General features: G+C 42.3%; 1 protein-coding gene and 1 long non-coding RNA gene across 9 annotated transcripts in view; one reads left to right on the top strand and one right to left on the bottom strand.

Moving 5' to 3' along the window:
* Positions 1-6760, top strand: part of RMDN2 (regulator of microtubule dynamics 2) — a 77337-nt gene extending 70577 nt beyond the window's left edge. For 4 of the 7 annotated variants that reach the window (XM_049652280.1, XM_049652279.1, XM_049652286.1 and 1 more), the window contains exon 11: positions 5875-6759. In XM_049652280.1, the coding sequence (XP_049508237.1) occupies positions 5875-5928 (54 nt within the window). In that variant the 3' untranslated portion in view covers positions 5929-6759. The other 3 variants (XM_049652283.1, XM_049652284.1, XM_049652281.1) reach the window with 3 other exon arrangements.
* LOC125937528 (uncharacterized) overlaps positions 1-14943 on the bottom strand; it is a 91531-nt gene that overhangs the window by 40044 nt on the left and 36544 nt on the right. The gene's annotated exons all lie outside the window — the stretch shown is intronic.

Below are 14943 nucleotides of genomic sequence, written 5' to 3'. Positions count from 1 at the left end.
TCTCTGCCCCTCCCCTACTTGCTCTCTGTCTCTCTGTCTCTCTCTCAAATATAAAAAAATAAAACATAAAAAAATAAATATTTTTTAAAAAGGAAATGAATAAGGCCACTAAAGAAGGGACACACTATTCCTACTCTCTGAAGAGACATTTTCATGAGTTGCAGGCGGGGACTGTTACTCTGTTTACAACCCCCTATTTCCACTCTTTGGGTTCTAACCTTTTATTGGCAGTCCAAAATATATTACTTGTTAAGCTTTCTTGATATATAATGGCCTTGCTTATATTTCTTAGGTTGATCTTAAAAGCACCTTAAAGAAGTTTCTTAGACCTCTTTTTTTTTGATGTTTATTTTATTTATTTTGATAGAGAGAGAAAGAGAGAATCCAAAGCAAGCTCCATGTTCTTGCAGAGCCCTACATGGGGCTCAATCTCACAACTGTGAGATCATGACCTGAGCCCAAATCAGGAGTTGGATGCTTAACCAACTGAGCTATCCAGGCGTCGCTCTTAGACCTCCTTTAATAATATTCTTAAAATATCTGGTGACACGGCATCAGTCTGGGATCAGTCATTCTTACCCAGCCCTCAGTCTAGTCAGGTTGATGTTTGATAATCATCACGCACATGCCAGGAGTGTAACCATTTAATATAAGTAAGTCTCTCTCTTACTTATCCAAAGCCTTTGGTGGAGAGTATTGATGTATTTTCCCTCATGTGCCTCTTTCTTGTGGCACTTGTAACCTCTTCCTGGCATGATAGTTACTTGTGACACGTCTTATGTCCCTTCCAGGGAGCCCTAAGCTCGTCACACTGCACTTGGTATTGAGAGTGTCAGCCCTTGGGCTCCAGGGCCTAAATTCATGCATGTGAGCAGCCTTGTATCCCCGGAATTTGAAACTGCAGTGTTCTCAATGGAGAGAAAGTGTGCTGCTTCAGCAGAAAGGTTTGGATAGTGTGAATCTGGAGAAGGAAGGAATACCCTGAATTCAAAACCATAACCTGAGTCCTTAGAAGATGACATTTGAGCAAATGTGGACAATATATCGAGTACTTGAAACATAGTGAAGCCCTCAGAGTTGATCAGATGCCTGTGCAGTTGACATGCTATGAAGAAAAACGCTTACACGGAGGAGAGTATCACACCATGTGAGTGTAACCAATGCGGCAGAGACTTTATTTGGAGACCATCGTTGAAGGATCAGCATAGAATTCGTATGTAGAAAAATGAAGAGACGAGTGGATGCAGGCACGCCTTTCACATCCTCTCCTGTCCCCGTTAGTAGCAGAGATTTCACACTGGAGAGGAGCTCTTTGAGAATGGGGAAATACCCACAGCTCAACTGATTCAGCATGTGTTAACTGGAAAGAAACCCTACCGATGTAACGAACGTGGCACACACTTCAGCCCGAGAGCTAACTTCTGTTCACAGCAGAGAATTCACACAGGAGGAAAACCCTTTGCCTATAATCAGAGCAGAAATGCCTCCAGTAACGACTCATCCTTGAAACAGCCTGAGTGAATTCACACGGCAGAGAAACTACACGAATGTCATCTATGTGGTAAAGCCCTTAGCTGATGTTCTAACCTTAGCCATCATGAGGATACACGCCGGAGCGAAACCCTATAAATGTAATGAATGGAGAAGAACCTTCAGCCTCAGCTTTAACCTTTATAGACACAAGAGTTCCCACAGGGGAGAAACTCTGTCACCTTCAGCCAAAGCTCAAGGCTTCAAATGCACAGAACACTGAGCAAACCAAGCAGGAAGGGAGCAAGTCTTTACCAGGAGGAGGAAGCCATTTGGGAAATACTAGATGATTCATGTTAGAGAAGCAATTCAATGAAATGAACATGAGAACCCCTTTCCTCGTAGAGCAACATTACAGGACATGAGAGGATTGTCACTGTATAGGACACTCTCAGTATCATGATGGAAGGAAAGACTTCCGTGATCACATATACCTTAGTCAGCCTTAAAATGCTCACACCGGGAAGTCTCCCAGGCTTCAAGTCAAAGTAGAAATGCCTTTATCTACAATTTATATAAGAAAACTCATATTGGAAAACGAAACTATCAACAACCCTTTAGAACACAATTCAGTCTATAATTTAGACTTTTGGCAAATGACCTATCACTGAAAATAAACGTAGTAGAAAGATGTACCGTGATGCATTCTTGGAAATGTTGAATGCAGAATTTGTAAGCTGTAATAGGCAATAAGATAACTTCTCCTCAGTAGATTAATAAAAGCTGTTGGTAAAAAATCTAACGCATTGGTATTTGTCTTTAAAAAAAATAATGAAATGTTATGCTGAGTAATGGGGCCATTTTTCCTTTATTACATCACTGTCGAAAGCTGATCAGCTTCTATTCTTTTTGCAGCTCTCAACATATTTCCAAAAACTTTGTTCAATCAGAAAACAACTTTTAATGTAACTGAAAAAAAAATGTAGAACACAAAATAGTGTGTTCTAATGATGATATTAGTGTTGAAATATGTTATCTACATGGCAAGGGCGAATGGAGACCTGGACAATTAAACACACACTTTGCAAGTAATTCACATGATCTCAGGTGATACTGATGCAGGTGGCAGACATGCCCTATTTTATGAAACACTAAAAACAGACAAAGGCTTGGAATGGAAAAATAGGCCTAAAAGCGTCGAATCAAATAACAATATGGCTGAAATGTTGGGCACGAGAGGGAAAGAAGAGATGAGAGCCTTGTGTCTTTTTCTTAAAGGCAGGGAAAAACCATTACAGGGTCTTAAGCAACAAGTGACAAATGAGATTTTGGGGCGGGCACAACTGGCTACCCTGTGGGGACTGACTTGGCTTGGAGGGAAGCAAAACTAGAAGAAGGAGTAGCATTTGATTAACTACAGCAAGTAGCACAGACCTGAGCCGCTGATGCCGACTAAGATGACGGCAGTGAGCAGTGAACGGAGATACACAGACTTAACGGATTTGTGGCTGGTGTTCTCTACAAGACTTACAAATTGAATATCTAGAAGTTGGAGGACTCAAGAATGAGATTGGGGTTCCTGGCTTTAGAAACGGACCAGGGTAGATGTAGGTACCCTTTAAGGACCCGGGGAGCATTGGAGAGCCAGATTTGGTAGAGAAGGTGAGCTCAGGTATAGACATTCTGAGTTTGTGAGATTTTCAAATCCATAAACTGATTTTATATTTGCCACATAAATGATGTCTGAAGCCACAAGGTGGCAGAGGTCACCCAGTGAAGTTATGTAGTGTTTGAAAGGCAGCAGGCAGAGGATCAGCTTTGAGAAACAGCATAATGGAAGGGGAGGAGGAAAAGGAAGCTACAAGGGAGACCAGCAGAAGTGACCCCACGAGACAGGGTCTCAGAAGCCAAAGGATGGTGGAAGTGGTCACCTCTGTCAGAAACCCTGGAGAAGTCAGGACTGGAATGAGCTGAGTTCAATGATGTCTGTGTCACTGGTGATCTTAACCCAGACTGTTGTCAGTGGAACGATAGCCGCAGAGACCGTGCAGAGCACTGAGACACGCGGTCGGTGCTGGTAGATGCACTTCCAACAATTTGATGGGGAAGAGAGGAGAAGTGGTGCCAGAGGTGAGAAATCGTTGTGTTTTTTTAGATGGGAAATAGGGGAGCACATTTAAATGACGAGAAGGTCCGCAAAGAAGGAAGGATTCAAGAACGACCAAGGAGCGAGGAGATAATTGGTAGAATAAGGGAGGCCCTGAGGAGGTCAGAAAGGCATCCAGAGCGCATCAGGGTTCTCTTTTTTTGTTGCCAACACAATAGAAAAGTTGATGGATTTGTGGACTTGGGGGTTTGTAGAGACCCAGGGCAGGTGCCACAGAGGGGGAAAGGGCTTTTGTCTTTTAGTTCAAAGGTCGCTGGATATAGAGTCTAAAGTGGGTAGAAAACAAGTCAAGGCAAAACAAACAAACAAAAAAATAAGTCAAAGCAGGAGAAAGCTGGCAGAGAACAAGAGGGAAAGAAAATCTCTTAATAAATCTGTGGAAGTTGAAAAATTATTGTAATTGAGAGTAATTGGATAAATGACACGAAAAGACGGGCAGTTGTGTTCAGAGGGCAGGACGCCTATTTCAGAGGTAGGGCAGTTGTAGGTCATGACAAAGCCCAGGGTCCACTCACCGGGGTGATGGGGGAGGGCATCGGAGGTGAGGAGGCTAACTCCAGGAAGGTGGGGTCCACGGTCCATGGGAACTAGGATGTCTCCAACAGTGATGGCAGGCCTTGGCGTGGAGAGTGACCCAGGTGCCAAAGTCATAAAAAACAAATGTAAAAGGAGAGTGACCAGGAGATTAACAGCTATAAGAAATGGCAGAGGACAATTATCCTCTTCCCCCAAAATATATTCTCAGTAAATGCATTGCTGGTTATACAAAAATGACTTCAAAACAAGTCCCCTAACAGGAGTGCCAGGGAGCTCTGTAGACATGTGTGAGAAAAAGAGGAAAAGTGGGAGGTTGACTCAAGGAGGGTGGTATTGGGGGGAGTACCCAATGAGGGTTGATGGTGGGAAGGGCAGACATTTGGGGCAATAACAGAGGAAAGCGTGTTTGGGGGTAGCGGCGTTAGCTGGCGTTTTGGGCTAAAAAACCTGCACATAACAAATAAATAAATAAAATGCTTGGATGGAAGCCCCGGGAACAAGGTACAACGGGAGGGGTGTTGTGTGTGCGGGTGTGGCTGTGGGTGTGCGGTGAGCGAATTCGCTGCCAGTTGAATTGGGGTGGGGGAGTGGGGGTGCGCGAGGACACATATTGCCAAGCTGTGATCTTAATTTTAAATCTTTCCTTCTGGTTTCTGCACGTTCTTTCCTTTAGGCATCTAGTTGAAATGATTCTCTTGCTTATGTCATTATTCTGCAAGAAATTGATCCCTAAACATCGATTAATGGGAAATGTTACTGCTAATAGGTATCCCATTGAGGGACTTATCGGTGCCAGGCACTGAACTATCCCCAGGGTTACCAAGATAAACATGAATTACCAAGATAAATGTATTTTTTATACGTTATTTTAAATAATGCATTAATCCCCTAAATTCATTAATCATAGTTTCTCACAACCTTGAAAAAATACTGATTTGCTAGTAGGTAGACATCTGATCGACCAGACACTACGTTATGATTAAAACTATTGAAGAACTTCCAGGTTTGTTTGTTTGTTTGTTTGTTTAATCTAACAGCCACTTCCAAATATTATGTTGTTCATTTGTTCTCATCTATTTGTTTTAATTTGTTACATCCTTTAAATTCTTTCTAATTAGGTACTCAATAAATGTTAAATGCAAAAGTGCATAGGAGTACCCTGCCATCTAAATTTATTGCCACTGTTTCTAACCTCCACTCTTGTTTTAAAGAAATAACAAGTGGAATATATTAGACCATGTAGAAAACATATTATATGGTTTTTCACCTTTAATATAAACTACTTGATGACGTCAGTGATGAAATGTATAGCTAGCCTGGATCTTGCAGTGGAATCTCCAATTTCTTCCAATCCTGCTGCTGAGGCTAGGACTTCTTCCACATCATACAGCTGAAGAAAAAAAAAAACCAATGTTACCATTAACACCGTGGCGAGGGCCAATATGTCAGCTTACACCGAAGGATCTCTTCTTCCGGTATCCCACCCCTCCAGACCTGGCGGGGGAACAGCCTGGGAGTAGCTCTCTGCACTACACGTGGTCTCGGAGATCTGAATCATGCCTGGATCTCAGAAATCTGTAGTTTCCTTGTAATGGTCCCGCACAAAGTATCCCCTCGCTCAACCGAAGATTGTTTCAAAGTAGCTAGAGGAGCAGGATAAATGTGTGAAATTTCATTGTGTATTTGTATTTTCTTTATAGGATAAAGACGCACAGAAAGAAGTGAAAAAAATAAGCACTTCCTTGAAGAGGTAAATAAAAGAACTCACTCTTCAACAAATCAGATGTGGTCTACTAAACTTTGAACTAATGCGAGTGGCGTTTTTTATTATCCCTTTTTCTTTTCTGATGTAAGGGTAATGTGCTCAGATTTGAAGGTAAAACCATGTTTCTGCAGCATGCATTCCACTAGTATCACTGCGAAACTAATAATGTTACTTGGAGAAGTCGATTTCGCATAATGTCAGTACAAAATGATCTTTAAACACGTATGATTTCTATTTTTCCTACCAATAAACTATATAGTCTTCAGAATATTTCTTTAAATAAAATATTTAAGTCAATTCAATAAAATGACCTCTAGTGAGTGTCTGATTAATGCTTCAGTGGAGACTTGGCAAAACAAAATTTCATTAATGCGAATGAAAAACGGAAAAAAATAGGCAGAGGTCATGAACACTTTGTTGACAGAAGAGGAAAAACAAAAGAGTAAATATATTGTAACCGGTAATCAGAAATGTGAATGAAATTACAGTAGGGTAATGTTTTAATATTAAATTAGCAAGGATTTTTTTTCTTTCAAGAAATATGCGGGGTGCCTGGGTGGCTCAGTCGGTTAAGCATCTGACTCTTGATTTCGCCTCAGGTCATGATCTCAACGGTTTGTGGGTTCAAGCCCTGCATTGGGCTCTGTGCTGACAGTGCAGAGCCTGCTTGGGATTCTCTCTCTCCCTCTGTCTGCCCCTTCCCTGATTGTGCTCTGGCTCTCTCTCTCTCTCTCTCTCTCAAAATAAATAAATAAAACATGAAAAATACTTTAAAAATATTCAATGCTGATAATGATGGCACGAGTTGGAACATTCCCATACACAGCCGGTAGAAGGGTATTTTGACACAGACACTTTACCAAATGTTTGTGTCAAAATACCCTTAAAAATGTCCTGAGCCTTCAAGATGTATTGATTCTTTAATCTTGTAATGTCATTTCCGGGAAATAGTCCTAAGGAGAAAAGGTATAATGATTTATGCACAAATGTTTATGACAGCATTATTTATTACAGTAGAACACTATGGCCAACAATAAGGAAGTGGTTAACCATATTGGAATATAACTACAGTAGGATATTATTTTGACGTTGAAAAAATTACAAAAATAGTGAATGCATAGAGCATCTTAAGTGCAAGTAAGAGGCAAAATAGTGTATACATCTGATCTCAACTATATGAAAATGTGCACAGAAAAGCATCTATTGGAAATACAATCAACTGGTAGTTCATATTTCTGTGGAGTTGTGTTTTATTTCTTATATTTCCCAAGTTTTAATAAACTAAAAGGATATTTTTTCCCATGGTACTTAGCAGTGATCTATAAAGATTCCTCACTACGCTTTAACCAGCCTCATCTTGGACATCAGGTCAAAATTTGAGTTTCCCGTTTGCTATCCCAAATATATGGGCACACACATACCTTTATACACTCAAAATTTCAAGCCCTGACCTAGATGCCCTTTAATCAAACTAAGCCAGTTCCTGCTTCTGGTCTTTTACAATGACCCATCGAGATACCTGAATCAGTTCAACTGCTCTTGCCCAATCTCTGAAACTACTAGCTAGAAGGGACAGGAGTCTGGCAGGTACCCCAACAGATTACACAGTGTCCATAAGGCTACCGATACCCCCGGCTTTCTCAAAACAGCTACAACAATGTGCCAGTTGAGGCGGGTGAATGTCACTAGCAGCAAATGACAGAATGAACCACGTTGTGGGAGCAGAGATCAGTGCAAAGACTTCTGCTAGGAATTATAAGGAACATCAAAAATCCTCTCCGTGGGACTGGGGACTCATAATTAAACGACATAAGGGCTAATCAATCTCCATTTGTTTTAATAAAATCCCTGTTTGGTCCCTGTAGTCAGTATGTCTTGAGTGGACAGGTTGAGTGATTCCGTTTCTGGATAAGGACCTGACCCGATGGGAGTATAACACTCCTAAAAGTTACTTGAATCGTTAAAGTGTGAGGAATTGCTCACACACTTGACCACTACTGCAGGAGGATGTTAACAGAGGAAATTTCCCTCCTCATCGTGGCTTTACTGTATCCCCTTCAAAGTAACATTACAACCCTGCTGTCTGGCTCACCACTGAAGACGGTCTCCACATGAAATCTGCCCCCTTTTAAAAGCCGAGAGCTTGTCTTGGATGGCAGCATCATAGGTAGGTTGTTTCACTTATTGTTACACTTAGTCCGGTGAATTTCCCGTGAAGGAAGCCATGTGAACTGACTAGCTTTCCTTTCTATGGTTACTTCACTCACCGCTCCTGCTGCCACCCTGGGAGAAGACAGAATAGCTCCAGGGCACTTCTGAAATGATTTCTCCTGGGGGCGTGGGGGTCACTAAGGCCAAGCCAGTGGTGGACCGTCCACCACAGGCAAAGTACACAAACTCTTAAACTTTCAAGAGATTCATGCATAGCTTTGAGAAGGGGGAGTTCCCATCCAGAACTTCGCATGGGTCCCATTTCAGAAGACGATAAACTGCGTGTTAAAATTTCTCATGAAACATTGAAGAAGTCACTTGGTGTTCTGCTAGAGTTTTATCAGTTGTTCCGTCCATATAATTGGCAAGGTTACTTGTCTTTCTTACTAAATAATGAATGACCTACGTTGTAACATGAAAATCTCCATTGTACCTAACAGTTGTCAAAAAGCTTTTCATTTGATAATATTTATGTAACTTTGAATGATAAAAAGCAGTGCTAACACCGGGATGGGACCATGGTGACCATCCTGTAGACCAGCCTTCTCGTTTCCCCAGTAAACAGTTTAAGCTCTGATGCATCAATAGTAGCACAGATGGGGGCAGGGAGCTGGGGACTGGCCAAGCCAGCACTGGGTTCCAGCTCCTGGAATCTCATGCCCTCTGCCGTCTTCTCCGAGCCCAGGGCTTTTTACATTTAACTGATTGGAGTCCAACATGTCTGTCATAGATTAGGGGCCCCGAGAACGGCAACACTTGCATGCTGTTAACCCGTGGTTCTGCCTGTTTTAAGTGCTTTACCTATATCAAATCATTTAATCCTCAGCAGTCCAGAGAGAAGGAACTTTTGGTATTACCCTATTTACAGACGGGGGGGGGGGGGGGGGGCTAAAGCATGAGGTATTAAATACCATACTGAGTACAGGAGTACAGCATGAGGTTTGAACTTGGACAGTCTGTTCCAGTTCGTGCTATAGTCTGAACTTCTGGGCAACCCTGCCAGCAAAGGTGGGGTGGGATGTGGGGGTAAGAGGCAGGAGGTGGAAGGAAAGAAAGGGAAAAAGGACAGGAAAGGAAGAAAGGGTATATAAAAAAATGGTAAAGGTGAAGAAAAATCTTTCCTTGTATTTATTTTTTGGATACTGATACCCATTTTCTGGCTTCAAATAACTTTCCAACAACCTGTTGTATATCTTGCCTTATATTAAATCTGTTTTCATATCCCCACCTTCTCCTTTCCCAAGATAAGGAAAGAGAAAAAAAGGAGGTGGTGAAACCCATTTGAAATGACTTGTTACCGATCAAGTGATCGGTGTGTGTCTTGAGAACCTCAGTATAGACTTTATGACCTATTTTGGGGTGTTTAACAAGAATGTGTTATTTCACAGTTAAAGACAATGTCACATTTTAGAACCAAGCATAGTTTAATATCTTGATTGTTCCATGACTTTTGCAGCTCTCAAACCAGTATCTTGCTCTAGGTGCCTGAAGCCAAATCATAAGTTTTAAAAATAGCTTTATTGAGGTACAACTGACATACCAGAATATGCATATTTAAAGTGTATAGTTTGATGTCCTTTGACATATGTATCCCTGAAACCATCGCAAGATAGCAGACATTTCCATCACCCCAAAAGTTTCTTCCCACCTTTCTGCAGCCCCTCTCTCCTGACTCTCCCTGCACCTCCCGTCCCCAAACAACCACTGTCCTGCTTTCTGTCACGATAGATTGTGTTTTCTGGACTTTTATAAAACTGGACTTGTACATTATGTTCTCTCTTTTGCTGCCTGATTTCTTTCTCTCAACTAAATTATTTTGAGATCCGTCCATGTTGTAGTGTGTTCTGATAGTTCATTCCTTTTTTGCTGAGTGGCATTTTACTGCATGGATAGACCACAGTTCTTTCTCTCCACTCAACTGTTGATGAGCCTTTGGGGAGCGCCCAGTATTTGATTATCACAAACAAGTCTCTGAATATTCATATGAATTCTTTAAATGGACCTCTGCTTTCATTTCTCTTGGATAAATAGGACTAGAATGGCTGAATTATGTGGTGGATCTGTGTTTAGCATTAAAAAAAAAAGCTGTCAAGCTGTTTTCCAAACTGGTTAGCCCATTTTACATTCCCACCAGCAATGAATGAGCTTTCTACCTCCTCCACCTTCTCAGCAGCACTTGGGATGGTCACTCTTCATAATCTGAGCTACTGCTCTAGATGTGTAGTGCTATCTAATTGGGGTTTTTATTACCCTAGTGACAAATTACACTGAGCATGTTTTCACGTGCGTATTTGCCATTCGTGTATCTTTTTTGGTGAAATGGCCCTTCCAATTGTTGGCCCATTGTTTTACTTGAGATCCTTGTTTTCTTCTTTATTGACTTTTAAGAGTTCTTCATATATTCTGTAAGATACAAGTCCTTTATTAGATACGTAATTTGCCAATGTTTTCTCTCTCTCTGTGGCAGAGAGAATTCCCTTCATGTTAATTCCCTTAACGTGTCTTTGACAGGACAAAAGTTGTTCCTCTTGGTGAATCAATTTCTACTTTCACATATGTTGTTTTTGGTCTTGTATCTAAATATCTGTGTTAGTCCAAGGTTATAAAATTTTCCCCCTATATTTTCTTCTAAAAATTGTATATTTGGGGTTTTGCACTGAAGTGTGTGATCCATTCTGGGTTAATTTTTGTATATGGCGTGAGGTATGGATTGAGGTTCACTTGTGTATATGGACAGACAATTGTTCTAGCACCATCTGCTGAAAAGACTATTGTTTCCCTACTGAATTGCCTTTGCACCTTTGTCAAAAATCAGTCTTCCATATATGTGTAGGTCTACGTATGTACTTTCTAGTTTGTTCCATTGAACTATTTATCAGTATTAATGATTAGAATCAGCTTTTTAATTTCTAAAAAAAAAAGTCTAGCTAGGATTTTGGGATTTTGTGCACCAATTTGTCTCCTCAACTCAAGGAGGCTGTGGGACTCCTTCAGGGCTCCCTCTCTGTGTGTTGTCTGGAAACTCTCGCAAGGCAGTAATCTGGGGCAATCGTAGGGCTTTCCTCGTTTGTTACAATCTCTCAGGGATTATTGTCCTTTCTTTCCCGCCGTCCAATAGCTTGAAAGACACTGATTTCTATATTTTGTCCACGTTTTGGATTTTGAAAAACAGACATTGTAACTTCAGGGACTTGCCATTCTAGAGCACTTTCCAGGCCTCTAAACCATTATTTCTTATATGGCAAGCTCAAACATATTAAATTGCTTTTTAAAACAAGTTCCTATCGTGTTCAAATGTATGCATTCTATAATATAAAACAAGTTGAGCAATTGTACTATGAAAATCATTATTTCCTGAGACTTGGGTTAGAAGCCAGATAATTTTTTTTGTTTGTTTTTAAATAGCATTCTTAAACTTTGGCAAATTAAATTAACAGATGAAGAATTAAATTATACCTTTCCTCCTTCTTGAATACTTCATATTTATACAGCCTGACTAATTTTAAATTGGGAAACCTGACTGGAAAAATAAGCTGATGAAAGTTACGAGTAGAAAGAACATTCGAAATTATTGTGACATAACTATGTTGCTGGCCGAGTCCTAAGTGGTCAGCCACTTCGAGTCAGGTAGGCATGGTGTGTGTGGAATTCATCTGGAGCCCAACATTGGCTGTCCCAATAGTTTCCCTTTTTGAGAGAGAGAGCACACGCAAGCAAGCAGGGGAGGGGCAGAGGGAGAAGAAGAAAGAGAATCTTAAGCTGCCTCCACGCTTAGCGTGAAGTCCGACACAGGGCTCTATCCCACAACCATAGATCAGGACCTGAGCTGAAATTAAGAGACAGACGCCACCCAGGCTCCCTGGCTGTCGTAAGTTTCAAAAGGTTTCAGTCATGAAGACAGTGACTTTCCAGCCAAGCTACCATTTCAGTTATTTATTTAGTCTTTTCATTTGAAATGTACTTTACTTCCCTAGGGTTCTTCAGTCCTAGGAGCTCCATGTACATAACAGTAGTAATTACTCAAATATTTATTGAGCTAATATTATGGAATCATCCAAGGGCTGACCCAAGCTTGTGAGGCCTCAAGGTTATTCAATTTGGAGAATCGTTAAGAAAAAGAATACAAAAATTCCAACACAAAATTAGGTATGAAAGCAACTTTATTTAGAATAAAAAAGACAGGGGTGCCTGGGTGGCTCAGTCGGTTAAGCATCTGACTTCAGCTCAGGTCATGATTTCACAGTTCGTGAGTTCGAGCCCCGCATCAGGCTCTGAGCTGTCAGCTGGAGCCTGCTTCGGATTCTGTGTCTCCCTCTCTCTCTGCCCCTCCCCTGCTCACACTCTGTCTCTCTCTCTCTCTCTCTCTCTCTCAAAAATAAACATTAAAAAAAAAACTAAAAAAGACATCACAATAAGTTACAAAATTTTAAAAGCTGACAAATGTCACAGATACTACAAAATCCAGAAAAATAATGTATCATTATGTGCTAAGGGTGCGGCACACCTCTAAGCCACTTTTTCCCTCTTCATTTTGCCATGTACTGTTTGTTCATCACATAATATTAACTTAACATCATTTTCTATAGAGAGGATAGAGTATAGAAAAACTGGTCTTTCCTCTAGCATGATTGATGTTTATTCTTTATTGCTGATGGTTTAGAAAAGCTCCTCTCAGCCTCACTTCTTGTTGGTAGTGCCCGTGGTGACTTGCTCCGCAGCACTGCTTGCCCAGGGTGAGCGGCCCGGAGGACTCCAGCCCTTCCAGCACACTGGGCTGGGCCCGGATGGTCTGTTCAATGGGTCCAGTTCTGCTCCGCCTTGGCACCTCTGATGCCCAGCCCCATCTCACCCCCAGCCATGAGGAGGTCCCGGTGAGCCTCGAGGCCTGGGTCATAGGGGGCCCTGAGTAGGGAGCCAAGCAGTACCTTGTTCATATCCCTCTCCTTGGAGTCAAAGTCAAGGTCAGAAGCTTGATACAGGCCCCAGAAACGAGCTGTCCCTAGGGCCGGCTGATGTGGAGGTTGGAAGCCACCCACTGACCATCCCTGCTACCAAATCCTCCATAGGGTATGTAGTGGACCCTCTCACCAACGCTCCCCAACCCTTCTTCCTGGGGCTGGGGATGCTCCTGTGTGGGGAGGGGACAAGGATCAGGAGGGGGTGGGCACAACCCATGCAGGTGAGGTCCCCCGATTAGGAGCAGACTTGAACCAATATTTCTCCATCTTCTTCCGACTGCCGTCAGCATAAAGGCCAACGTCTTCAGCAGGGCTTTGAAGACAGCCTCCATTCCCGTCCTCCTACCCAGTCTGTTTTCCAAGGGGGCGCCCTATACGCCCCCGCACTGCGCATGCGCCTGCGCCCACACACGCCCTGTCTGCATTTCCAGACCGAACTGGTTGTCGTGATTCTCTTCTGCCCCCTGGCTTGGGTGTTGCCATCCTACGGGGCCACCTTCCCTCCCCCGTGCCCACTGTCTCCCCACTCCAGGCCTGGCTCGAGTGACAGAAGCGCTACCACAAAGCCCTCCTGATGCGCATGAGCAGAGGTGCTCTCTCCTTAGAATAGCAAGACACGCTGTATGTCCTTTTTCAGCCTGACTGGCCCTCAGCTCTTCAGCAGGGTGAGGGCAGGGACCATGTATTATTCACCTTCGTATTATTCACCTGTGTAGCACGACGTACTCAATGAACATGTGTTCAGCTAGATAACTCAAAAAACAGGAAAGCACTTCAAAAGTTTCCTAGGGTTCCTAAAAGAGAAAATTAAGGGTCATTCCACCCTCGGGTGCGACGCGACAGGGAGAGAGCAGACGGAAGGAGGGGAGAGCAGGGCTGGAAATGGAGAAGCCCTACAGCTCATATTCTATTTCCAGGCCTCGGTTTGCAGTCTGTTGGCTTAGTAATAAAGTAACGGCAATGTGGAACGTAAAACGATTTAGAGCGGTCCGTTCCTGGCAACCTCGTGAGACTGAGCGTTGGTTTTGGAGGACACTTAGCCCTTCTGCTTGTTGCTAACAGATTGGGAAATTTTGTAACGAGATGATTTTTATTGCTTTAGGGACGGATCCCACAGCACGTACATATAGTGATAGCACATGTATTATGTTTAGAACATTTTAAAAGTTTTCTTTTAAATGCAAAAGAAACGCTGCTTTATCGTCATGTCCAACTTTTTAACTTTTCGAAGTGTTAGCACTAGATGTAAAACTTCAGTGAAAGCTCTTTGCTGGCTGACGTGGCTGACATCGGTAAGGACGGCGCCCATCCTAATTCGACCTTGAGGAAACCGAAACAAGATCAGGCTGGCTGGAGGTCACGGACAGACTTGCTGGAGACTGGACCCAGATGCCCTGACCCCCAGCCCCGGCCTGTGCCGTGAGGGCAGAAAGCAAATTCAGAGCCATATAATCAGCTTTAAACCATTTCAGATTTAGCGCACTTAGGAACTCTTAGTTTCTTTTTCCTTTGTTTTTATTTACCTAAAAAGCGCTTATGGCAGCTACAAAAGAGTCTTCTAAAAACAAAGATAGACTTCTTGAAATTCGTGTAACTGTTAACTTAGCCAACAGCACACAAGTATCTCCCACGGTGGGGGAAATGGTTCATTGGAAGGGAAAACAGTAATTAAGATGGGCTTTAGATAGGGAGGTCAGTGTCCATATAATATAAATTCATGGGAATGTCCTGGAAGGTTGCCTTATTCTACTTAGGGAACAATTTGCATACATCTGGTTGTGGTAATTTCTCTACAAGATGTTGTTCACACTCATGCTTTCCCTTTTAAATTTGAT

The sequence above is a fragment of the Panthera uncia genome (genome assembly GCF_023721935.1).
Source record: "Panthera uncia isolate 11264 chromosome A3 unlocalized genomic scaffold, Puncia_PCG_1.0 HiC_scaffold_12, whole genome shotgun sequence".
Classification (NCBI taxonomy): Eukaryota; Metazoa; Chordata; class Mammalia; order Carnivora; family Felidae; genus Panthera; species Panthera uncia.
The sequence above is the reverse complement of the archived record's forward strand: the minus strand, read 5'-3'. Positions and strand labels throughout refer to the sequence as shown.